Source organism: Nycticebus coucang, chromosome 11 (genome assembly GCF_027406575.1).
Source record: "Nycticebus coucang isolate mNycCou1 chromosome 11, mNycCou1.pri, whole genome shotgun sequence".
NCBI classification, from domain to species: domain Eukaryota; kingdom Metazoa; phylum Chordata; class Mammalia; order Primates; family Lorisidae; genus Nycticebus; species Nycticebus coucang.
Genome location: NC_069790.1, coordinates 4,608,189 through 4,633,626, shown reverse-complemented (window position 1 = coordinate 4,633,626; position 25,438 = coordinate 4,608,189). Strand labels below are relative to the sequence as shown.

The 25,438-nt window shown below is 45.5% G+C and overlaps 1 protein-coding gene across 10 annotated transcripts in view; it reads right to left on the bottom strand.

Moving 5' to 3' along the window:
- COBL (cordon-bleu WH2 repeat protein) overlaps positions 1-25,438 on the bottom strand; it is a 288,304-nt gene that overhangs the window by 30,060 nt on the left and 232,806 nt on the right. For all 10 annotated transcript variants that reach the window (XM_053609595.1, XM_053609596.1, XM_053609587.1 and 7 more), the window contains one exon: positions 866-1,175. In XM_053609595.1, the coding sequence (XP_053465570.1) occupies positions 866-1,175 (310 nt within the window). The remainder of the gene's footprint in view (positions 1-865; positions 1,176-25,438) is intronic.

Here is a 25,438-nt window from a genome sequence, read left to right as displayed (position 1 = left end):
CCCTAACCACTGAGCATGGATGCTGAGCCAAGGAAGGATCTCTTAAACATGCATCACATACATTTCAGGAGAAAAAGGAAAAATTAAATGATGTTACATTAAAAGGAAATCATTGTACAGTAAAAGCAAACAAAATTGAATTTAAGCCACAGACTTGGGAGACTCTCCATGTGCAAATGATGCAAAGGCAGTGAAAACACAACTCATAAAGAGACCAGAACTGCTAATCGGCATAGGGCAAGATGCTAGTCCCTCCTAATCAGGATTGAAAACTGAAGCTACAGGAGATGCCCTCTGATGCCTGAAGGACTGGCAGAGCTAACATGTCACTAATCTTCAACCCGGGGGTATGTGGCCTGATGGGACGTGGCTGCAGGCGCCAGTCAGACGGCCTATCAAATGGACAAGTGTTTGCCAGCAATTTGTCAACATTCCACAAAGTGGAAGATGAATCTTTCCGATGTCTAATAATCTCTCTTCTAGAAAGCTTTCTACATGTAAACAGTGACATATATAAAACTTGCTCATTGTTTCTAAGTCCTAAAAAATTGGAATGACCTAAATGTCCATTAAAAGGAAAATGGACAGATACGTGGATGAACAACCCAGGCGTCATTGTGGATAAATCTTAAAAAGAATGTTGAGCAGGAAAGAACACTCGGAGTATGGTACCACTTACGTCAAGAGTCAAAACAAGTGAGGCACTAGATACAGCCTGTACAAGTACCTGCCCCCCTATAAGCAGCACAAAGACACACTGTGGATTACAAACCCCACATCAGAGTGTGGAGACGTCTACGGAGGACCCTGGGGGACAGGGATGTGGCTGCACGTGGCTGCCCTTACCGCCAGTCCCACAACTCACCTCAAATGCAGGTTCTCACAGCCATTCCTCTCCCAGCAGGGGCTCTTTTGGGGATCCAGTTCTGGGGTACCAACAAGGTCCTGGTCACTGCAGTCCTCCTGATCTGTGGCCCACTTGTCTTTGGATTTCACGCTGTCATGTTGAGAATCCAGAGAGACAATATCGGAGGGGGAGCTCATCACTCCCGAGTCCTCGGTCGTGTCTTCTGATGCGAAGCAGCTGCTGACAGACACTGTCTCCTCGGCCTCAGACAGGACCTTTGGTGCTCCGTCCGGGCTGCCATGGCTGCTGGGTCCCAGGGGCAGGCTCACTGGACAAAACACGGCAAGGACAGGTCAGCCCAAATCACTTGGCTTCCACACTGGTTAACAAGTCAGCATCAGTTTATCTGACTCCTCTAAAATTTGAGATTCAGGGTGTTAAAAATGAGGAAAGATCCTCATTCAAACATAACTGCTTCTTCCCCAAACCTTTTAACTCAGAAGAGGCCAGATGTGTATGTACGATTGAGAGCAAATTTTTTGCTCACTCATTAGTATTTGCTTAATTAGCCTTATTAAATTTGTATCCTCTCTAACACTATGGGCATTTAAAAATTCAGAGTAATGATAAATGCAATGGTTTCCAGTCTGACTTTCAGTGTAACTGAACTTGTTTTAGAAAACATTAAGAACAGAGTTTTTAGACATATAAACAAACTTAGAAATAAAGAATACTGGTTTGGAAACCTCTGACAAATGCTCCAGTTACATTTGAAACTGGACTCTCTCCTCTTTCAGCTTCTGGCTCCCCCTCAATTTTCCTCCAAGAGACAGGTGTCCTTGGTGGGGACTCCCTGGCCCCAGAGCACTCAGTGTGATCGGCCATGGAACACGCACGGCCGTCTGGCCGCTGGGGACACACTGAGTGCAGAGAGGAAGTCACAATGTATTTTCTTACAGTCTGACTTTCCAGGTTCTCTAAAGACACAGAAAGCTCTATGCAAGAGCTGGAGTTTGAAAGACTAAAGTATACAACTCTAGGACAGATGTACACCAGAGTTGTTTTTTAATGCAGAAATCGATTTTAAACTTCACGATAATTGGAGACATATGCCTAAGCACTGTTTATGACAGTGTAGGACTGAGGACCTTGTTTTGTTGCTGTCCCAGTGTATTTTGTCTTAAAATCACTCTTCTGCTGAGTTGTTACTGGATGGCCAGAGCAGACAAACGTCTGGTCGCCTCTGAGAACACACTCCATGTAACCACTCACTGACTGGGAAGTGAAAATCCCTTCTTTCTTTTGTTTTGGTTTAGTTGAGATCCCGAACAATAAAACAAACAAAAGAGCAAAAGAACATACATTTCACAGAGGAGTTCAGCAGAAAAGAATAGAAGGAAAAGGAGAAATTGTTCAGAGAAGCACAGAGGCGCAGGTGACACGCTGAATGCAGCGAGCGCTGGTCGGCAGGAGCCGCCACCAGTCCTCCCAGCTTTGGCTGCAAGACTCTTAAAGGACAAATATGGAGAAGAAACCCCGCCCAACACTTCAGACAGCCCAAAGCTCTTTCTGCGAGGGTTGATAAGCTGATAAGCTGCCCCACCAGGGATGGCTGGCCACTGTCCCCTGCCGCAGTGTGCACATCAGCCCCATGATGGCAAACCGCGGCCACGCCCACTTCAGACAGCTGATCCACTGCTGCAGCCACAGGGCACTCCCTGTTCCCACCACTCCTCTCTCCCCTTCCCTCTTGCCATCATCACTGAACAATAAAACCAACATTTTTTTTTAGTCTGTGTGTAAACAAACAGCTCGATGTAGTGAAAAACTGCTTGCAGCTTTCAGGTCACAGAGACCTGGATCCCAATCCTGGCACAGTGCTGTGTCCTGGCAGGCGGGGGATGACGCTGGAGGTTTTGACGAGGGAGGGTGGAATGTCACCGTCAGGTCTCCTCTCTCTCTCTCTCTTTTTTTATTCGATCATAGCTGTGTACAATAATGCAATCATGAGGTACAATGTGCTGGTTCCATATACAGTCTGAAATATTTTCACCGAACTGGTTAACATAGCCTTCCTAGCATTTTCTTAATTATTGTGTTCAAACCCTTATACTCTTCACTTAGTAAACTTCACCTGCACCCTTCCAAGATGCACCCTAGGTGTGGACCCACCAATCACCCTTCCTCCACCCTACCTCCCCTCCCTTGCCCCCTTCCCCATATTCTTGTACTGAGATTGGGTTACAGCCTCTGTATGAAAGCTATAAATTAGTTTCATATTAGGGCTCAGTACATTGGGTACTTTCTCCTCTCCTCTCTTTAGGGCACTGTGCGGGGACTCCAACCCTGCCCTGATGGTCCCCAAGACTGGACCTGGGGATACAGACTTCAATCCAAGTCTCTGGCAATTCACAGTTTTTGCAGGGACAGATGTGTACACAAAGAATGACAATGCCTGACAGTCCTGCCAACTCTTGGTGCCCTTCCAGAGGCAAAGGGGGGAGGCAGGTGCAAGGGAGGTTGGTACACAGCGGGCACCAAATACTATGGAGACGCTTGTCCAGGCTGGTGCCCCCCCCCAATCCCCTGTAGGTATCACTGGAGCGTAAGGCAGCCTTAAGAAATCTGCCCTCAGCCATCCTCTCACCTGCCCCATGAAGGCTTTGGGGGCACCAGGCAAGGAGGTTAGCCTGGCACAGACACCTTGGGGGATCAGAAGGCATCAATGTGAGGGGACTCCAACCCTGCCTCCAGCACTTTTCTATCCACTCATAAGATGGGGGTGCTCATCTACGCTTTTTAGCTATCCCTCAGAAAGTACAAAGCAACAACAACAAAAAAAAAAAGGTTAAGAGTTGGTGGTCTAAATGAAGGCAACTGAGAAGTCCCATGTTCAGCACACATGTGTGACGCCATCTGGAAAACACCTAACCCCAAGAGCTGTCACCAGAGCTCCCTTGCTCAGATGAGCCCCTCCAACCCCCACTCCCATGGCCGTGTGGCTCCATCTACACCAAGAGCTGGGCAGGTCAGTCGCGGCCCTGCTGTCAGGGGTTTAGCAGAGATGAGGGAGGGAGTCGCCCAGGAATGGAAAGGCCACTTGCATACACGCAGCACGCAGCGGAAACACAGGTGTGGGGCCCTCCCACCAAACGCAGCGGAAACACGGGTGTGGGGGCCCTCCCGCCATACACAGCAGGAACACGGGTGTGGGCCCTCCTGCCACAAGGGTGGGACCTTAGCAGGGAAGATGGGGCCAACTTTTCACAAGGGATGCCTGAACCCAGCTCAGAATACATCCCCAACAAGCCTTCCTGACCTGACAGCTGGACTGGAAAGAGCTGGAAGAGAAGCTGGAGTCCCCACACCACTAGCGCCTGAGCCCAGCGGCTGCCTGGGGCCCAGTGAGCACAGGCTGAGCAGGGGAGCTGGGCGAGCAGCTTATGAGAGAGGCTTCAGGTGAGCGGTCAAAGACAGCACAGGTCTGAAAAGAGGAACAGATACTCCTGTGAGGCGCCAACCTGGGTTGGTGTTGGATTTCTGGTGAGTTCCAGTCACTCCTTCCTGCAGTCAGCACCCCGCGGTCAGCACTCCGTGTGAGAACCCTGTGTCTGGAATCAGGCATACCCATGTAACTGGCCCCGCACTGCCCAAATCTCTTTTCTCCTTTTGGTGGTTCCAATGATAAACCCCATGACTGTTGATAATTCTCGAATTAGATCATGGTACAGGAGACTTTCTTTCTTTACCAATTCTAAATGGAAACTCAGATCACAAAAGAAAACCTTAGAGCCACTTTGCTTGACAAGGGTGGCAGCCCATATCCTGTCCCTCTTCAGGCCCCTGTGGGTCCTATTTCTCACCCTTCACACAGCCCCCCGAGGTGCTTCACAGGGCCAGTGGATCCAGGGCCAACCTGAAACCCAGGAGCACCAGCAGAATGAGGCGGACTGAATTAGGAGTCCCAACCCCACAGTCCAGCCCAGCTCCCCTCTGAACTCAAAACGATCCTCTCCCCTTTCTGTAAAATAAACAAGTTGGTTCTAGTAAACTATAAAAATCCCTTCTAGACCTAGAATTGTATCAGCTTTTGACATTCCAAATAAAAATAAAAGATATAAACACCTGTTTGACAACTGACTGGTGACTAATTAGGAATCTGACAAGGAACATGACGTCCCCTTCATCCTTTCTGCTATTTTGTCTTCCCTAAGAGTGTAAGTCATTATTTTTGAGTTGATTAATACATGGGCAACTTTGCTTTTCTTTTAAGGCATGAACAATGTTTTGAACTAAAAAAATTATTTTGCAGAATTTTTTCAAATGTGACAAAACGTACTTAATTTGTCTTCAGCAGAAACCTATTATAAATTCATGATTAAATGTTCCTCCAAATGAATAGCCACAGAGCTTAAGTACAGAATATTAACCCTCCATTGTCCTCCACCTAAATTATATTAATATAATCCCACAATATAGTTCTAATGCCATAATGTGTCTCTAAATGAGAGCTTTGGCAAATTCTCCAACTCAAGTATAAAGGAGAAAATGCTAATGTAGGGCTACTACTAGCTCCTCACATTGGATGCAATCTTTCTCAGTTTGGTACTAGTTCGTTTGAGTTTTATTTTTACAAAGTCTGCAAAGAAAATTTCATCATTACATATAAATAAAGTATTTCCAAGTACTTTTGTAATGGATTCATTTTTATTGTTGTTTTATTAAATGTGGATTAAAGACCTTATATCCTATGATATTACTTTTTTGTGGTTAAGAAAGGCAATTTCTCAAGAGGCAATTTTCACCAAGTTTATGCGGCTTAGACAAAATGTTTCAAAGGAAGACAAAATACCTCCCTACTCCACATTGACGGCTGTGGTTTCCGGACAGTGCTCACAGCCGACAAGCAAGGCTCATCCCTCATCTCCAGCCTACAATGATTAAGTTCTCTATTTCTAGGCCCTGGGAATAAAATAAAGTGTTCCTGAATGAGGAGCACAAACTTACCGGGTGCATTTCATTAAATTTTGTATACATAACTCAAGTAATTTTGAACAACCATGTACCTTTCTCTTTTTAACTGACATCTGAAAATTTCCATCACTAGTTCAGTTGATCAGAACAGATATAAACTTTACTTGAAAGACTGAGTTGTAAATACTAATATTTTTAAAGTAGATGTTTATTTTAAAGATAAAATAAAAGAATCTGGGTATATTAGACTCTTCATGTCTCACACCCTCCATGTAAAAGTGAGTGACCGATTCTTCCTTCAGCAGGCAGAGTGCAGGGCACGGCTCTTTCCCCTGTAAACTTCCTCCTGTTCTACCAACAGAGTCTCATCCTAATTGAACATACATTGTGTTTGAGAGTTTTTAATCAAGATTCTTCATAAAATATGTATATAAATTTAAATTGATTTTTTTATTGCCTCTCACCAGAAGGCAGCAGTATTAAACCCTTTTTATACTCTTGTCATTGTGATAATTACCATGATATTCTGTATATAATGAGCTCCCGTGTATAATGTGTATCCACATTTTTTCAGGAAAAAACTTTCAGGAAAAAAGTCAAATCTTTCTTTTTAATTTGTCGGGAGTCCGGTGGACACTGACCTGGGATGGTAGTCAACAGGGAGATGGCCCTGGAAAAAACAAGAGACTTTACACCAGTCCTCTAGCATAAAGCCATAAAGTCCATAAAGAATCCAGCCTGCCGCCTGCCTCCGACATCAATTGTTTAATTCAAAGTTTTATTTGTTCCTGTAGATACTTGTTTTTTCTATTAGAATGAAATTTTAGCATTTTAAAAAACATACTGTGATACAAGAAATTTTATGTAACAAATAATTACAAAACACAAGAACAGATCCAAGGTACAAGAAGTTTTATGGACTGAACTAATTTACTACATGTATCTATCATGGGAGGCCCAGAGCATCACTGTCTGTGTCAGAAGCATCCTCCCCAATTTCTACATTCCTGGTGTCTTCTGAAGAGGCACTTTCCTCTCCTGACAAATTTCACCGTCCTCAATTCCATCCACAGCACTGATGATGTCACATTTTTTAACCGATTTCATGACAACTTCCTTCTTGACACCATTCCACAATCTCAGGATCCAATTACCAACCTGGGAGTTGGATGCTTTCTTGAGTCTGCTCCTAGGTGTAAAATCATGACCGACTGGACCCACTGCATCAACTCTTTCTTCATTAGGACCTGAAAGGGCTTGTTTACTGACACATCAAGAGGTTGCAGGTGGCTGGTGAGCCCACCAGGTACCTCCACAGGTTGGGTTTTTAAGCCCACTGTGATTGCTTTTGTGTAAACATGGGCTTTGAAGTGATCACAATAAGCAAAGCTGTTTTTTTAAGTCATCTTCCAGGCCTTCATGACCAGATTTTGTTAAACGAGATTTTCATGCCTTCTTTCTTCACCCATCCTTTGTAATGCACATTGATAGTAATTCCGCTTGGCATCTTTTCTTTTGGAAACATTTTTCTTTTAGAAGATGATTATATGTGGTAGCTTTGTCCCATCTGCGTAACAGGCCAGAACAAGAGTGAAGGTTTTTCTCATGTCCACTAGTTTTAACAGCCACGTTTTTTCTCCTCTGAGGTCCACAGTTCTGCTGCGTGGCACACCAAATGTGAGTGGCGATTTGGGACAGCTCCAAGCTGTAAGTCTCTTAAAGACTGATTGTTCTCACAGGCAGCTGGAAACTTGGGGTCAGGTTTTGCTCGTGTACTCGTGATCCAACTCTCTCTCTTCATAACGTCACAGCACCATTTCAGGTGTCCCTGAGAAATCATTCATGTTTTTTTCTTGTACAATGCTTTACCATCTTCTTACATAATCTTAGTTGAGATGGAGATCCCAGTTTGATATACTTCAGGACCCAAGTCTCCGTCTCCTGCTCACCGTCAGCCCTGTGCGGTTTCCCCCACGTTGTGCTTTTCTGTGTCTGCGTCTGTGGACTCCACAGTCTGATGACTCTCTCCGTGGGAGGAGGCCTATGTGTCTCTCGGCGGTTATGTTGCCAAGCTCTTTAGCATATTTCATAAGTGTTAGCTTAAAGTTTGCAGTGTATGAAAACCATTTTGACATTTCCAAAATTTCCAGTAGTTTCTATACAAATATTGGCTAGATTGCTAGCTTCTGTCTAAAGTGTATGAACAGAAATACGTTGCTCTCTGTTGGCCAAAAATGCTTTCATTCCAAGTTTCAAGTTCATTGTAAGTTCAGCAGAACAGATTCACCCCACTCCAGGTATTATTTTGCATAAAAATATTGTTATTGCTTTCTAGAGTTGCACTTTTAATGTATAAACATAAATAAAAGAATTAAAATATGTATTTAGATATGGAATTAGTCCTACCCCTGAAAAATGTAAATCCTCATTTTTTTTTCTCAAAAATTTGGGAGAAAAAATGCACATTATACATGGAAAATACAGTAATAGGAAATAAAAAAAAAGTTGCATAAATATTCCAGAAACTCTGACATTTGTTAAACAAAAAGTTAAAATGACATTGGAAATGTATTTCATAATGAAATAAATGAGGATTACTTATTGCTAGAATGAGGTAGGGTTTGGAACAAATTCATGTTTTTTATTCTTATAGATCTAAGCACCAGAAAACCTTGTTCACGTAAGTAAAAAGAGGCCAATTAAGAGAATTTTGTTAGTTACATTATTCCATTTGTTTAAAAAAAAACAACTTTTCCTCTGATACTTGTCAAAAATCACTTAATTGATCTGTCACAAAAATTATGCTTCATAATCTGTAATCTGACAACTCAATTAGGTCCTTTGTCATTTGGTTGGAAAGAAAAATTGGAAAACCACCTGATATTCAAAAGGTTTCTCACCAAGTTGTTAGAGTCATTTACTGCTCAACCTTGTACCAACATACCAGTATTTCCATTGGTTCTTTTATTTGGTATTGGGAATAATGTTTATCTACCTAAGTAGACTGCACCCCATGGAATTTCCTGACAGGTAAGGGTATGTCTGTCTTTGTGAGGGAGCAGAAGGGCATCTGTAAAGCTGGCACTGGGGATGGAGACTTAGAATGACGCCGGCCACAGCTGCCAGTCCTCTGGCAGATCAGCTCTACGGAGACTGGAGCACCTGGAAATGGATTCCCTTGGAAGCCCTGTGCTCTCCCAGAGGGAAGCATGCTTCAGGGTCTTCCCACTGAGGGACACTGTGTACTTCAAGCAATTTAACAGGTGGGGCGGTGGAGCACACGGAGACCACCACTGAAACACACAAGAAGGGTCACTCGTTCTAAGAGAAAAAAAGGCCCCCATGGAGCTGAGTGCTGAAACTCGCGTGATTTGGGCGGATAGAGAAGGCCAGCTGGATCACAGCGTGCAAAAGCACAGAAGCAGGAAAGGCCGCAGGGGAAGTGCCAGATTCCAGAGTGGCTAGCATCCCCGCTGCCCCGTGTTGGGCAGGTGGCTATGTCTGTGTGTGCACACTAGTGCCCACGTTCAGGGCAGGGTTCAGGGTTAGCCTCTGAGACACTCTCCGCCACCAGCATTATATGGATTCTGCCACAACTAGGAGCCCCAACCAGAGGCACAGTTTCCCCAATATTCACTCCTCTTCAGAGTCGCAGCCTCTTCAGTTTGGTAAGCCTTATTTAGTACTTGATATTAATATGCTTGCCAGAAAGCTCCATAGCCCTGGGCCCCTCAAAGATACTACACGATGAAGGGAACAGGACGTCCAGCTGATTCCAAGGCGCTGCCAGACATACACGGCTACGCATCTTTTCAAGAAGGAAGATAATGAAGATTGAAAAGCATTTATGGATCTAAAAATAGGCCTTCATTCTCTTAAGAATCAAGTAACATATTCTTGGTATCAATCAACCCCTATTTCTTCGCAGTATGAATCATAACTCTAGTCCCAGAATCCTAATGTGCCTGGTAGTGTCTCTGGGCAGAGAAAAATCCTGACTTATCCCATTGTAAGATGGAGCTGTGTTCCAACTGCCTTCTTTCAGAAACATACGGGGAATGGCCGCTGCTTTCATCTGGCCAGCACCATCTCTCTCTGCCCATTTGTGTTAAATGAATTCCGCAGGAAATGCCTATTTCTCATTATCTGGGTGGTCCACCTGCCCCTAACTATGCCTGGCCACAGGACAGGAGTAAGGTGAAACTAAATCTGGTCATTGTGAACCCACAGATACAACAACAGAGCCAAAGATGGGCCTGGGTCTTAAAAGCTGGACCAACCAAACCCTCCACCAGACCTACTATAAAAGGTGGTCTTACTGGGCTGGAATAAACAGACTGTGAGAGCATGTCCGCTGGCTGAGAGGAACACAGCAGCAAGACAGTGTGTCAGTCAGCTCCTGGGCTCGACCATAAAGATTTGTCTCTTGGAAATGCCAGTTATGTGACCTTAACAAACATACACAAACCTTGTGGGTGCAGGACATAGCTATGAGAGGACTCTACCTAACAAATTCAAATATTGTGATTTGGTTGTTTGTACCCTCAATAAACCTGAAATAAAAACATAAATGAAATAAAATATAGGAAAATAGAAAAAAAAAAAAAAACACAAACCAATTTTAAATAACAGGACCAAGACATATTTCTGTTTCTTGGAACTGAAGAGTCTTGTTTAATATAAGTCTAAATTTCCCCTGATTTTAAACATGTACTTATTTTACATTATGGTGTTTCTATTATCTTTAAAGCTATACAGGGTGGACATAAAGTTCGTGTGCAACTTAAAATAGTTTAACATAGTATATTGCACACAAACTTTACAGACTTTAACTTTATTAAGTTTGAAAGAGACATCTGAGCTGTCGTTCCTTTCCTAGATTTACTTTCCATTATTTGAATTATATCCTGAAGCTAAACTGTGTCTGAAGGTTGGCTCCATTTAGTTCATCCTTAACTGGCAGGACGGCTAAATCCAAGTGAGATTCAGACGACAACCCTCCTTCTTCCATACTGTGTTCCTGGCTGTCCTCCTTTCTGGCATCTTAACTTATAGATGAGAACCACGTGCCACCATGACTGGTTTCCAACTACATATAACCTGTCTCTAGATGCTGGTAAGATTTTCTTCTTCACCTGTGCGTATCCTAAACTGTATTTATGTCTTAGTGTGCATGTTTATGATATGTATTAATTTCCAAGAACATTTTGAGGTTTGCTTATTTTTCAATAATAGTCTGTTCTTGTTTTATGTATGTGATTATCTATTGAAATTTTCTGAGGCAATGACTAAAAACATTTATTTTAAAGTTTTGTGCTATTTCCCAAGTTAACTTTACTTCCTCTGGAGTAAGTTCTTCTGACAAATTTGTTGTCTCTCCCCTGTGAATTAAAAATACAGTCTAGTGATTCTTGGCTATTTTTCATGTGTTTAAGTCATGCCAACAATGGTAGGAGGACACTGCCTTTGCACGTGACCATCACCGTTCAATTACCGTGGAGCAGAAAGCCTGACCACAGCAGCCCTGGGTGTGGCTGGGTTCCCTGGGCACAGAGACAGAAGTTTGCTTTCTGGGGTTAAGGCTCCACATGGATAGGGTAGCTCTGTAGCCACAACGCTTACTTTGGGTAACGGTGCTTAGACTCAGTGCAGCCTCCCTGAAATTTTGTTTTTAATGTGCCCTTTTTAGCGAGTAGGTAAATCGGAATCCTCTCCTATGCTGATGTCATGACTTTTAAGACTAGTCTGCAATATTAGACTATTGGCTTGTTACTATCAGACAGTGTATTATTTGAAAGCCACATAATGGTAGCTGGGTTTTGAATTCTGCACTGTTCAAATGGATAATAATTACCTCCCTCTTTATTTAATCCACATGTCCCTGCAGTATGGATATCATTATTTCTATTTTGTCAATTATAAAAAAAAGCCCCAGCCCACAAATTATTTCACCTTTCACCTACCCCTGAGGGTTTGTGTTATAGAAACATACTCTGCCAGGCTCATGAAAGAGGCAAGTCCATTCACAATTAAAAAAAGACAAAATCACTTGTTAGGCAAGTGTGAAATTAAGGTTCTTTAACAACAACAAAAATCTACCATCAATCTTACTGCAAACATCTGCATTTAAATTTTTCTAAGCCAAAAGATTTTCTCTTATGTTCTCACATGAACAAATCTTTGTTCCACTTGTCTGAGCACTTCATTACATTTGAAACTACTTCTTGAGGACGTATCATCTGTCCATTCTTAAACGTTTCTTTGGCTTCACCTTTGAAGGGGGTGGGAAGTACAGAGGATGTGGGACGGCAGCCCCTGGAGAGAACAAAGCTAATCTGTTAGTTTTCATCCTCAAAATGCAAACCCAGTCTCTAGGTTGACTAGTATATTAAAACACAAGAATTACTGAATCAACACCTCAGAAAACTGGACCTTCAGGGGCTTGCCAAAGGACTCGAACTCATCTTGACCATGCGTCGGGCCTGGCATGGTGGGGCAGTCACGAGCAGGCCGCTTCCTCTGCAGACTTCACAGCTCCGGAGCACGAAGTATGTGGCCGACTTCTACTCAACTTCCGATACACTATTTGGTTATTAATCTCAGGCTTACTAAATGAATGAGGCTTTCTGACCCCATGTCCTCTGACCCCTTTTGCCTTGGTTCTAAGGTCAGGATCAGTTGTGTCTTTATTTCTACTTCTGCAGGGATCTCCCCTTCTCCCCCCAGTTCTTCCCCTTTCCATCCCTTTCTGAGCTCTCCTAGTGTCTATTTTTAGCCATTTAAGGAAAATTTGGGTTTTTAAAATAGCATTAATTAATACGTTTTTATTTCCAATCACTTATAATAAAATTTATTCCTTTTTCTGGATTTTTATAATTTGGATAGTACTCATACTCCCAAAAAACTGCCTTGCATCCCCTTTGAAAGTCACTGTGATTTAAATTTGAAATAAAATAGATTCTTCATGGATTATAAGGGAAAGAAAAGGGGTCAGGCCATGCTCTTGCCTGACCCAAGTGTGTGGCCTCACCCTGCAGACGCTGAGGATGTCTGGGGCCCGAGGCCTCTGGCCCAGCCAGGAAGGCCTCATCACGGCAGCCACACTGTGATATGACTGATGAAACCATTAAGGTTTTTAGTATTCAGTAATAGAAAAGAGTCACTCTTTGACAAAATCTGAGAAGCCAGACATCAGAGCCTCACCTCTGTCGTGACATAATCTCAGAGACGATGACCTGGAATGCCACTCTGTAAAGCCAGACAGCCCAGTGCCCATCCCTGTGCCAGGCCCACCTCAATTGCCCCAAAGTGCCCCCTTGACGGTTCTCATCTTCAGGCCTCGGCCCACCTTCCTTTGTTCCACACGGGTGAGGTCGATGGTGACAAACAACGTCATCACTGTTCATGTGTAATACAAGATTTTATCAGGCCTTTTTAAGAAATACTGAAACAATAAAAAAGAAACTTCTTGCTTTTTGTTTTAACGTGGATTGTAACATTTTTATCTTGGACAGTTCTGTCCTTTTACTTCCTTAAAGCTGGAGTTTTCCAGCCCAGAATCACCTAGCAAAGCGGCAGGTCATTTCCAGCTGGTCAGCCCATGGCTCCCAGCTCGGCATCCAGGCTTCTTGGACTCACGTGGTGCCCTGCCCACAGGGCTGGCTGGCTCACCAGTATACCAGAATGTTCCAGCTGAACTGAGCCTATTATAACCTTTTTCTCTTCTGAATGGTTCGTCTAGAGATGTGTCACTTTCGAGGTTTTTCCCTGAGGTTTTTCCCTCCACGGCTTCTCCCTGTGTGGGGGCTGCTGCTTGTTGAGGGTTCCAGCCTCTGCCGCTGGACAGGTCCAGTGCCTCGTCTGCACCTCCCAGCACAGGCCCCTGGGTACTGAGACCAGCCTCACTCTCCTTTGGAGCCCGAGGCCCACCAGCGCGCCCTCATGCTTCCATTTTATGATTTCCTCCTTACTCTCTATGTGACACAATTTCATTTAAAATGATGTCCAGTATATAAAATCCAGTATTTCAAGATGCTTGGTAGAAAAAGGAGTTTTCAGGGCACTTAATGCATAATTTGGCTGTGAATATAAGGAAATGGACCTTACTTTTAACTCACAACATCTTGTTTCCCTTCCAGCCTACCCCGTTTCAACTGTCAGGGAAGGCGGAGGCCCCACCCAGGCTCAGAACCTTTCCTCCTTTCAGGGGCAGTGACTCTGTGAAGCAGCTCACGAGAGCTGCAGGGGACAGACGGAGAACCAGGAGACAGAGCCTCTTAGGCATCCAGAGAAGAGACCCCTGGGGGCTATAAGTTCTTACACAGCCTCTAAGGGCTGGCTATTCCACAAGATCGGCTATGTTAAATGTAGGTTTCAGAACACATCTTCTCTTCCCTCTGGAAAGTGCTCATCTTCCTGTGAGGACCAGGCCAGCCCTTGCTGCCTCCCGAGGTCTCCTCCAGCAGCCTGGCTCAGGATGCCCACACCACTCTCTCCTGCTCAGCACAAGCCTCAGGGCCCGAGTGAACACACACCTCCGAACTCCAAACTCCTCACCCATAAAACTGGATTCCTCTCTCCAAAGTCTCAGTGAAAATTAAAGGACATGGCCTTGGTGGGGGAGCCAGCAGGGCACAGAGGTGGCCCTCAATGAACATTCCTGGCCACAGGGCCTGGCTGGCCAGCTGGCCACAGACTCTGAGAACCATGGTTCTCACACGTGACCTGCATCAGCATCCCCTGGAGGGCATGAGAAACTATCCAATCACCTCCCAGGACCCTGCCACAGGTTTCTGGTTCAGGGATCTGGGTGGGGTACAAGGACCACAAGTCTCTCATGGTCCCAGGTGGCAAGGGGGTTGCGGTCTGCCCTGCAGCAGGCAGCTGTCCTACAGTCCTTGCCAGGTCCCTGGCCAGCGGCTCTTTCTCACCTAGCTGAGCTGTCACTCAGCATCGTCCACATTTAAGCTCTTCAGCCTCATGTGGCTTCTTCCCTCATCTCACTAAAACCTATTCCCTCCCTACTTCAAAGGCAGTAACTTTCCAACAACCGGCACTGGAGCTAAGGAATGGGCCAGTTGGAATGGGCCAGCTTTAAGGCTCCCACTCTGTCCTTGCTCTCAAAAAGTAGGGGTATTTTCCTCCTTTTAAAAGTATCAGATCCCATTTCCCATCTCTATGCTCTTCACACATGTCTCATTTATGGGACGTTACCCCCAAATGCCCTCAAGTTAAAAGTGACACTTTCCTCTAGATGAAAGAAGAGCTGAAGTAATTACTTGTGGAAACTATAACAGAACTGTTTGAGAAAGACAGAATGAGTAAATTACTCATAGAAACAAAACACATTCCAAATGTTTGTAAAATATGCCAAAAACAAGATGAAAAGAAATAATATTGGGGGGGTGGAGCTGAGCAGAGCAGGGGCCCAGGGGTCTGGGAAGAGGTGGAGCATCACAGAGGCGAAAGCAAAATGGGGTCCCAAGACACCCCAAAATGAATGAGAAGTGACAAAGGGATTCCAAACTCTCAGCATCCAAAAGGCTGTGTGATGCTATCAAGAGAGGCTTCTGGAAGTTACCTGGAAGACAGAGTTGAGTCTGAGCCTCCAAGGATGACCTGTCTCATACTCCACACCAGTGACTCCACCTGTAGCTTCAGCCCTGCCAAGGTGATTACTTTTGCCTAATTAATTATTTATATACATTTCCTAAAGTTGGGACGGAATGCATAGCAAAGATTGTAAAGATGACTTATTCAGTTACCTGGGTCAGGAATAGCAAATCAAACATAATATATTTTTAAAATATTGACAAGATTCTCTCCTAATTTCTTGTTCCAAATAATTTAGGAAATCACAAAATAATCACTCATATATCATAAAGCGAACACAGCACAGAGAAGTGACTAGTAACCACACCACGTGCTCCCCTGAGACACACGTGATAAGAGTCCTTACATCCCCTCAGCTCAGGTTTCTCCTTCCTCGGTACCCATTATCAATCTCAGTTTGAAAACATGAACTGAACAATTCCAGAAATGAACAACTCATCAGTTCTACACCGTGCAGCCTTCTGTGTACTCTGATGAAATCCCATGCACCAGGAGATATGTGTTGTCTTGCTCCCACCTGGGCGCGACCTCACAGCAGGCCTGGTTAGCAGGCCGACTGTGGCAGGGTCTCAGCGCCTGTGCTTGAGTAACGCTTACTGCACTTAATAATGACCCCAACGTGCAAGAGGAAGGATGCCGCTATATTGTTACACTTCTATCTTATCATCAGTATTGTTGTTAATCTCTTGTGCCCAATTTATATATTACACTTTATCATACATACATTTATACAGAAAAAAACATATAGTATACATAGGTTTCAGGCATCTCATGGATGTCTAAGGATGCATCTCTCCTGAAGAAGGGGGCTACTGCACCTATAAGTTACTCAACCCCTGTAGAGCCCTTCGCATACAACACCAAACCTGGACACTGCGGTTCCTTCCTTGAGCCCGCCCTGCTAGAATCCAGCCAGCCTTGGGAAAGTGCATCTGCCCAAAACAGTGACAAGATCGGCACCAAGGCCCATCATTTTGGGAAACTTGTATAGAACTGTTTCTAGCCTCATCCAAAGTCAACAGACTACACAGCCAGTAAATTAAACGTTTCACACACAAACCACCTGTTAACTCACAATTATGGTGGCCCAAAATAACTTGTCTTTATTGACCAGAAAACACTCACCTCAGCAAAACCCAGCAACACCCAAAATAACCTGCATGACGTGCTGAGGCCCCAGCCATAGGTTTTCAGGATCAGTCCCCGAGCTGTGAAGCTGGAAACTGGGCACTGGGAACGTGAGGAACCCGCGTTTCTGTCCATTTCACAAAAGGAAAGACAGCTACACCCCCACTGTTCCATTCCACTTAACAGTCAGAGACATCCTTACTATGACCACATCTTACCAGGGTTTTCTCATAGGACTAAAAAAAACCCCTAATTATTAGGGCTTCTAACCCTGAATAATTAGGATTATTTGGATTTTAAGTTAAAGTTTATTACCTTCTTTTTTAGTACAGAAAATCAGGAAAACACAAACAATTGGAATGTGAATCATCACTCATCCCCAAGATAACCACGGTTTACACTTGGTTTCTTTTTTGGGGTAGTCTTTCTTGTTTTTAGCAGCTTTTAGGATAAAGGCATAACAAACTTCTTAAATGTGGGAAGAAAATGAGATGCATCCCCCACCATGCTCATGTGCTTTCTTTATTACTCAACAGACTGAAGACGCAATTTGTGTTTGTCTTTTGTGTTGACTTAAACAATTCTGTGACACTGTGCTGATTCAACTGTGTTCTCCAGCAAAGTCCTGTCTGGAGATTTTGACTTTCTTATTTGAAAAATGGTGAGAACAACAGTGGTCACTGTTCACAGAGCTGCCACAGAGACGGACGTGACAGCAGCATCGGGACAGGCTGAGGACTCAGCAGTGGGGGCTGTTGGGATGAGTCTGGTTATTGTTATTTTGATTTGTTATCAGTCTATAGACAGATAGAGCAGGTCCACAAATAAGCTCATTTCATTCAGCAACGCTTCATCATGACGTTGAGGAGGACAAAAAATTGATTCCTGGCGGAGGCCCCTGTCTGCAAGGAGTCTGCGTGTTCCTGAGAAGCCAGATGTGTGCAGGTTTCCTCCGGGTGCTCCGGTTCCTCGGGCCCCAGGCTGCGCATGTTAGGCTCCCAGTGTGGGTGCATGTAGCGAGCAGGCCCTGTGAGGGGACGGCCCTCCCGGGAACCCCCCCCCCCATACACACACACACACACACACACACACTGGGGTAGGCTCCAGCCACCCGGATCTTGGCCTAAAGCAACAGAATGAAGCATTACCTTGTTTTCATTCTTCTTTCTTAAATGTACACATAGTTCACATCTATTCCAATATTTATTATTAGGAGTGTTTTATCTTTATTTAGAAGTCTGGCAATGTCTTTGCAACCAGACAAGTATGCCATAGGAACTTAACTCTTGTTTATATTTATTTATTTTTATTAAAATGTAACTGTGTACACTGACGCATTTATGGGTTTCAGTGTACTGATTTGATACACAATGTGAAATGCTTACCTTGAACTGATGAACACATCCATCACCTTGCTTGCTTATTTGTTGTGGTAAGACAATTACACTCTTTTCTTAATAGTTTTGAAATGTACCATTGCATCATGCACTTTAGGTGAGGTCCCCCCACTTCCCCTCCCCTCCCTCCTCTTCCCTGCTACTTTCTGGACTATAGCTGTTAGTTTATGGTCAAATCAGTTTCCAAGAAGCTATCCAGGATGTTACATGAGTGCTTTCTGCATAACTATGTTAGTGGTCATGACCTTTGAAAATACTGGGAATTGAAGGACTAACATGAGTACATGGGGTTGGAGAAGCTGCCATCTGAACACTGCTGGGAGCCTTCCCCACGCAAGTGCACCTCCATGTCCCGCGAGTAGGGCGGAGGAGGAGAGGGGAGAGCAGCGAGCCCTGGGCAGCCTGGCGGGTGGGGCGGCTCACCTTGCTGGTCGCCCAGCATGTGAGCCAGTCGCCACTGCTCTGCTGCCAGGGCGGTGCTGTGTGGGCTCCTCTGTCCTTTTCCCGACTACCTGGCCACCTGTTTTTTCACCTCGCTGTTAACAACCACTCTATCTAGAAATACAGCCCAAGATCATCGTCTTCTATTGGCTGTTTTCTCTAGTGCCCAGGAGAGCTGGATTTCCACTGCTTCCCCGCATCGTCCATGGCCTGCTCTTGGCTCGCTGGCCACCCGCCCTGAACTCTCATGCACACCCCCCACCACGCAACCTGGCCGTGTCCTCATGCGCATCCATCTTTGCTCTAACCTACCTGAGAGCCAGTGCTGCCCTCGGTATGTTCTGAGGCCCCTCTCCCCAGGTTGCCGCATACACAAACGCCAGCCGAGTACTCATAATGGAATGCTCAACAAGCCTTTTTCTGCAGGGTTATCAAAGCCCAGGCTCCCACCTGCAGGAAGCAGAACTAGTTCAAGGGAAGATAAGGTTGCCACTTGCTCCTTCATTCTTACCAATACGTGCTTCAGCCAAAGCTCCTGTCTGAGGACTCAGGGATACCTTACTGCAGGCATGGTACTCCTCACAGCTTTGCAGCTGAGCAAGGAACTCAGCTCCCAGCTGAGACTTGGGGCAGAGGGCTCATGCTCATGGAGCTCACTGTGTTCCCCAATATCTGAGGCACTGGTTTGACAGAAAGATGAAATGGCATTTGAAGACACAGTGACAGAGCCAGTGAGGTGGCAATACCTTGCAGGGCTAGGCAAGGCTCCCAAGGAGAGGCACGTTCTGAGTCAACACTTCCATGGTCTGCTTCTCTGGTGGCCAGACGCACAGGCCCAGGAATCAAGGAATACAAACAGGCGTGGCACTGCCATTGTCCCAAGAGACCCACTAGTTAAATTTGGGCTTCCCTGTTCCAGTGACTTTTATGTGCTATTGGCTTAGACATCTTAGTTCTTGAGAAACAAGTGATTCTACCAGGAGACAAGACAATTCCACTGATTTGGGAGTTAAGAATGCCCCCTAGGCTCAGGCTGAGAATCAGGCACCGTGTGGCTGGGGTGGCTGACCTTGAACCCCAGGGACACAGGACTGCTACCGCAAGTTTGGTAAAATGGAGTATCTCTGGGATGCAAGACAGCCCTAAGGTGTCTCCTGGTATGACCAATGCCCAGTGACTAAGCTCAGTGGAAAAGCACAGCCCCCGTCTCAGCAGGACTAGGAACTAGACTGTTCAAGAATAATAGTCTGGGTCACTCTGAGAGATAAAGAGAAGAGTTTTCTCAATGAAAGCAAAGTGAACACACAACAGTAAAAAAAGGTATTATTATACACACCAGCTACAACGATGGGATTAGTTACAGAAATGGGAACTGTAATTGTCATGAATATTTCCTCCTGATGTTACAAATGCATTTGTGTTTATATAAAGTAAATATTGTTTTCTTCTCTTATTCCCTTAACTTGTAACATAATTAACTTTATATCAGTATTTAACTATTGTAAACATCATACAATTTGCAGTGGTTCTCAACCTGTGGTCTCGACCCCTTCATCACAATGAAAATACATCACGGCATTAGGAAGGTTGAGGACCTTTGAGTTAGAGGGTATCAAAAAAAACATCATTTTAGGATTTCACCTTCTCTTCTGGGGAAGGGATTACCATTCTCACTGTACACAGGAGAGTTGTATCATTTTTGTTAGAATTACAACTTTGTTTTTGTCTTTATTTAGGGATTGGGTATAATTTAAAGACAGGCATAGATGGCAAATTGGCAAGTGGCAGACTTGTGATGACAGGGCTAAGTAAGGGACGCCTGGAGAGCTGGTGTCTGCAGCTGCTTGTGGAAGAATCCAGCACTCAAGTGGATGGACTGAGCAATGTGAGTCCACTGTCCGTCTGTGAGGGTCTGGATGGAACAAAAGGGCAGAGGAAGGGAGACTTTGTCTTCTGCAGTGGAGCTGGGACCTCCATCTTCTCCTGGCTTTGGACGCTGGAGTTTTAGATTTCTGAACCTCCCTGTTTGGACACTCTGACTGAATTACATCACCAGCTTTTCTGGGGCTCCAGCTTGCAGATGGCAGATGGTCTGACTTCTTGGTTTTTATCATCATGTGAACCGATCCCTGATAAATCTCTCCCCTCTCTCCATACACATGGCCCCCCGGCTCTGTTTCCCTAGAGAAGCCTGACTGATATGGATTTTGGTATATATGATACATTCCATTAGGGCTACTCAGTAGGGAGGATTAAAACAGCCCTAATTTTAAGAAAAGCTTCATTACCTTTCTCATGCTTTGAAATTCTTCAGAAAATAGAATACATTTGTCAATGGTCTAATTCTTCATTACTCTAAGGCTGCTGCAGATCTAGCATGGATGCTGGGGCAGCCACCACCACAGGTCCTCAGCGCCTCTCCCTCCCCCCTCTCTGATTTGTGCCTGTGAGAGGCGGCAAGGGACACATGTTAGAAAACTTGCTAGAAGGTCCAGCTGCCACTCTGAAGCCTCCATAATCTTGAGCTGTGGGTCAGCCCTGAGTCACAGCACAACGCAGGGCAAAGGCTTAAATCAGAGCTGTGGAATCCCAGCTTGTGGCTGGTCTGTGAGACTCGGACAGAGGCTTCCAATTAGCCCCAGTGGTTTCTCTGAAGTGGCCAATATGCGGCCACTCCAAGTGTCTCAATTTAACTGGACCAGTGTAAGACCAGCACACTGCCTGAAGCGTTCCCAGACAACGCCACGGCTTGTTTACTTCTGTGTTTCATCATCACATGGAAACGTGGTCACTTGCAGATCTGCAGGGGCTGGAGGAGAAAATGATCTTCGCCTTGTCAGCCAGGGGCGCGGCTCAGCTGTCATCTGAGCCAGCTCTGAGGCTTCCCATCTAGGAGTCGTGCCTGTCTGGCACCAAGGATGGCACCTGCGGGTCTGGTAGCAACAGCAAGCCTGATGGTTCCAGCGTGGCTGTTCAGAAGGCCCCGAGATGACCACGGAGGGCTCTGTGGCACCCACAGAAGTAACCACAGTGAAGTTCTGATTCCTATATCTGCATTTGCTCAGGACCTGTGACCCAGCAGCCACTGAAACACCGAAGACACGTCAATGTCAGAGAACCCTAAGGTGGAGGGTGCCCCATTTTTATAGGCTATCCAAGGCCACATTTTGAGAAACCTCTTAAAGGCAATATGAACAGTTCGCTAATATCCTAAGGAAAAGGAAGACAGAAATAGCTCTGTATCACTTGAGTGAGCATATGCAGTAGAAAATTAAACGTTTTATTTAAGCCTTAGACAACAGAATCTTACATGTTTCTTTTGATTTTTTCAGATGAGGGTTTGAGTTACTTTCTCTTTCCGGTTGGATTAAATCAGGAAACCCAAGCTGACACATGTGCAGAGGTCAGGGGGCATCAGCAAAAGGGAGGTGTAGGACCTGGTGTGGCCCAGCAGGGGCGAGAGGGGACCCAGGGTGCCCAGGCCTGTCTGTTTACAGAAGCAGCTCCTAGTGCAACCCTCACTTCCTTTTGCCCAGAAAAAACTAGGGTTGCCATCTTTCTCTAACTTTGTGAAAAAGCAGAAATCAAGATTTTAATGCATGATTTAAATAGTGGCCATTTTCATAATGATAAGATTTGTTGAGCACCAGTAATTGTTCTATATGTGTTTTATATGTATTCGCATGTGTAACTCTCAAAAGCACCATTTCTTCCAGTATAAAGCAGCTCAGGCACACAAGAGGTTAAGCAGTGTTCCTATAATCACCTGTACCAGAGCCAAGACTGAGCCTGAGCAGCCTGGCTCCAGCCCCTTGTTACACACTTCCTTGGACGAGGTCAGGTTCCTTAGCATCCTTTCTTGAGGCCCTTTCCATTTGTGGAGCAGCAGGTTGTCTGGGACACAGACCTTGATCAGTCACTGGAACATGGTCATCCTGGCTTCCTTGCTGATGACTGGTCTGGGCGTTCTGGGCTGAGCTAACAGGTGTGTGGCACTCCCTCGGCCACAGGGAATGGCTCAGGAGCTCACATGTACATGTGACTGACCTTGGGTAAGTGAACCAGCCCAACCTCTACAGATGCAGTCACAGAAACCTATAAATGTCCTTGTGAATTAAGTCAGCTTGAGCTGGGTTTTGCTTGTTTTTGTAGGCAGAGATATACTAACAGATTCACCAGCAATCCCACTCTGGATATGTATCTCCAGATAGAGAGAGACATTTTCTAAGCAGGATCTCAAAGAGATGTTTGCACACCCATGTGCACTGCTATTCCCGATAGCCAAGAGGTAGGAACAACATCAGTGTCCACAGATGAGCCAATAAAAGAAGCTTAGCTACACATATAATCAGGTGTTACTCAGCCTTAAAAAGGAGGGGAATTATGTCGCATGTTACCACGTGGAGGAATCTTGAGGAACTAAGCCCGGGGGGTTTAGTGAGAACAGAGTGGCAGACCCTCAGGATGACGACATCCTAGGGATGTTTCCCTGCATTGCGAATATGCTTAACTCTACTGAACTGTACATTTGGAAATGGCTAGAATGGTACATTTTATGTCATTTTTTGGAAGTCACAATTTTAAAAAAGCATACGATCTGATTCAGCAGCTTAGTCAAACAATCTAAAGAGTCCTGCATATGCTGAACAAAACCAGTCTCAGCAAAACGCTGAGTCTCCCGGGCCCTCCTGCCTGGAAAGTCTGCAACACATTCCGCAGTTAACGGTTAAGATGTGGGCTCAGTTTCCCCAGAAGCCTTATTAGCAAGAAGAAACCAGTGACAACATGGCAGGCTTCAAGACAGATAGAATTCATTATGTTAGAATTGCATAAACAACGCTGATTTCAGAAGGAACATTTAGCAGTCGGTACATATGAAATAAGTTCACAGCACACACAGAGATTAGAAAAGGAAAAACATGAGCTGAGTTTATTATGAATTATCTCCAAAGGCCCCATATTGCAGAGGTAGCTAAGACACAGCCAGGCTTCACAGTGTGTGTGTGTGTGTGTAAGTGTGCCTATGCAACCAGGCTTCGCCGTGTGTGTGTGTGTGTGTGTGTAAGCGTGCCTATGCATTCACAAATGCTTAAAAGATGATCTAAGGGAAGGCTGGGGGGTGTTCAGGGAAATGGGGTAGGGGAGAGAAATGGGAATGCTGTATTTCAGGACTAAAATCACAGTATAGGAAACTGCAGCCCTTGCTCCCCTGAAGGGGAAGCTTGTCTTGCAGGGATTCTCAGCTGTGCCCTGCTTCAGGGACCTGCTCAGAAGTCTTCAGTGGAAGCGGAGCTACTCCACACGTTGTGGGGGCAGGAATGGAATTCAAAGTCAGGGCAGACAGAAAGTGCACAGAAGAGGGGGGCTCACATACATAGGGTTCTGGGGTGGGGGGCAGGGGCCACAGACAGCTTTGGGCACAGCTGGCACAGCCGGCAAGAGAGCTGGTGGGGCTGGGGCGAGAGTCTGGCTGCCAGCTTCCGCTTCTACTCTGGTTCCACAGAAACTCTCCAGCTGCCAGCTGCTGTGGGCAGAGCTGTGTTCCCTAAAAATCCACGCAACGAACTCTGTACCTCTAGTACCGCAGAATTTAACATTATTGGGATAAGGTTTTATTTTTCTTGAGACAGAGTCTCACTATGTCACCCAGGGTAGAGTGGCATCCTCAAACTCAGCAACCTCAAACTCTTAGGCTTAAGCGAGTCTCTTGCCTCAGCCTCCCACGTAGCTGTGACCACGCACCCACCACAATGCCCAGCTATTTTTTTTTTTTTTATGTTATAGTTGCCCTGTTTAGCAGGCCTGGGCCGGGTTCGAACCCACCAGCCCCGGTGTCTGTGGCCGGCACCCTATCCATTGAGCTATAGGCACCAAGCCTGGGATAAAGTTTTAAAAGGTGTTATTAAGTTAAAAGGGAGGTGGCACCATCTAATCTGACTGATGTCCTTAGGAGATGAGGACATGGGAAGAAGTGGCCATCCACAAGCCAAGGAGAGAGGCCTCCAGAGAAACCAGCCCCGCAGACACAGCACCTGGTGGACGTCCAGCCTCCAGGACGTGAGAGAGCGCGGATCTGCTGTTTGAACTGTAAGGCTTTTATAGTGAGATAACAAACATTTTTAGCTCATAGTTTTTCAGTGAGGACTAAGTCAATCTCTCTCTGCCTGCTTTCTTTCCCTTCCTCTCACTGGCAGTCCCCCCCCTGCACGCTCACAAGCCAGCGTGGAGACCAGCAGACCAAATGGAAACGTCCAGACTTCTCCCTCTTCAGGTTTCATCAGCTCCCCTGCAGAACTTGTTCTTTTAGCCCCAAATAGTTCCTGAGTGTCTGGGATAAACAATGGGACATGTCTTCTATCTTGCTGGAGGACAAACAGACATGGCACTCACCGCACCTTGTGAATTCAGCTGCAATTGCCTTTTTGCCCCCAATGAATTCAGCTGCCGCCTGACCTCAATGGCAAACCCTCCTCTTTCCCTTGGTTTGCCGTGCCATCTCCCTGCTCCGTTCTCTTCCCTTCTTTCCCTTCTCTTCTCTTCCCTCCCCCTATCTCTTTATAAGATAAAATAAACCCTAATCTGGCCTAGAGAAATTCTTTCCCATCTGGTGCGTAGCACCTACCCAGGTTCTTCTGCCATCATGAACCACGCGGTCTGGGGCATTTTGCCACAGCGGCCTTAGCAGGCATCGCCTAGACAGCACCTGAGGCTTGAGGGGTAGTAGTAACGTAGAAACCATCCAGGCCTACCCTTGAGGTCCCTGACGCCCTTCCTGGCATTCTTGTGCAGCCCCATACTTGCTCCTGGCTGTAGACTCACTGGGGAGGCTTCCATGTGGAAGAAGATCACCCCCAAAGTTCAAACAGTTCCTCCTGCTGCCCTGCGCGAGGCTTCCTGGCCCAGACTAAGAAAGGCCTGCAGGGAGAGGGTGTAGCGGGAACCCAGCGAGGACTCGGGGCAGTCTTGGCTTAGCTATTAACTTGCTCTGGTCTCAGACAAGTTTCTTATTGTCTTTTTGCTGCCGTTTTCTTATTTGTAC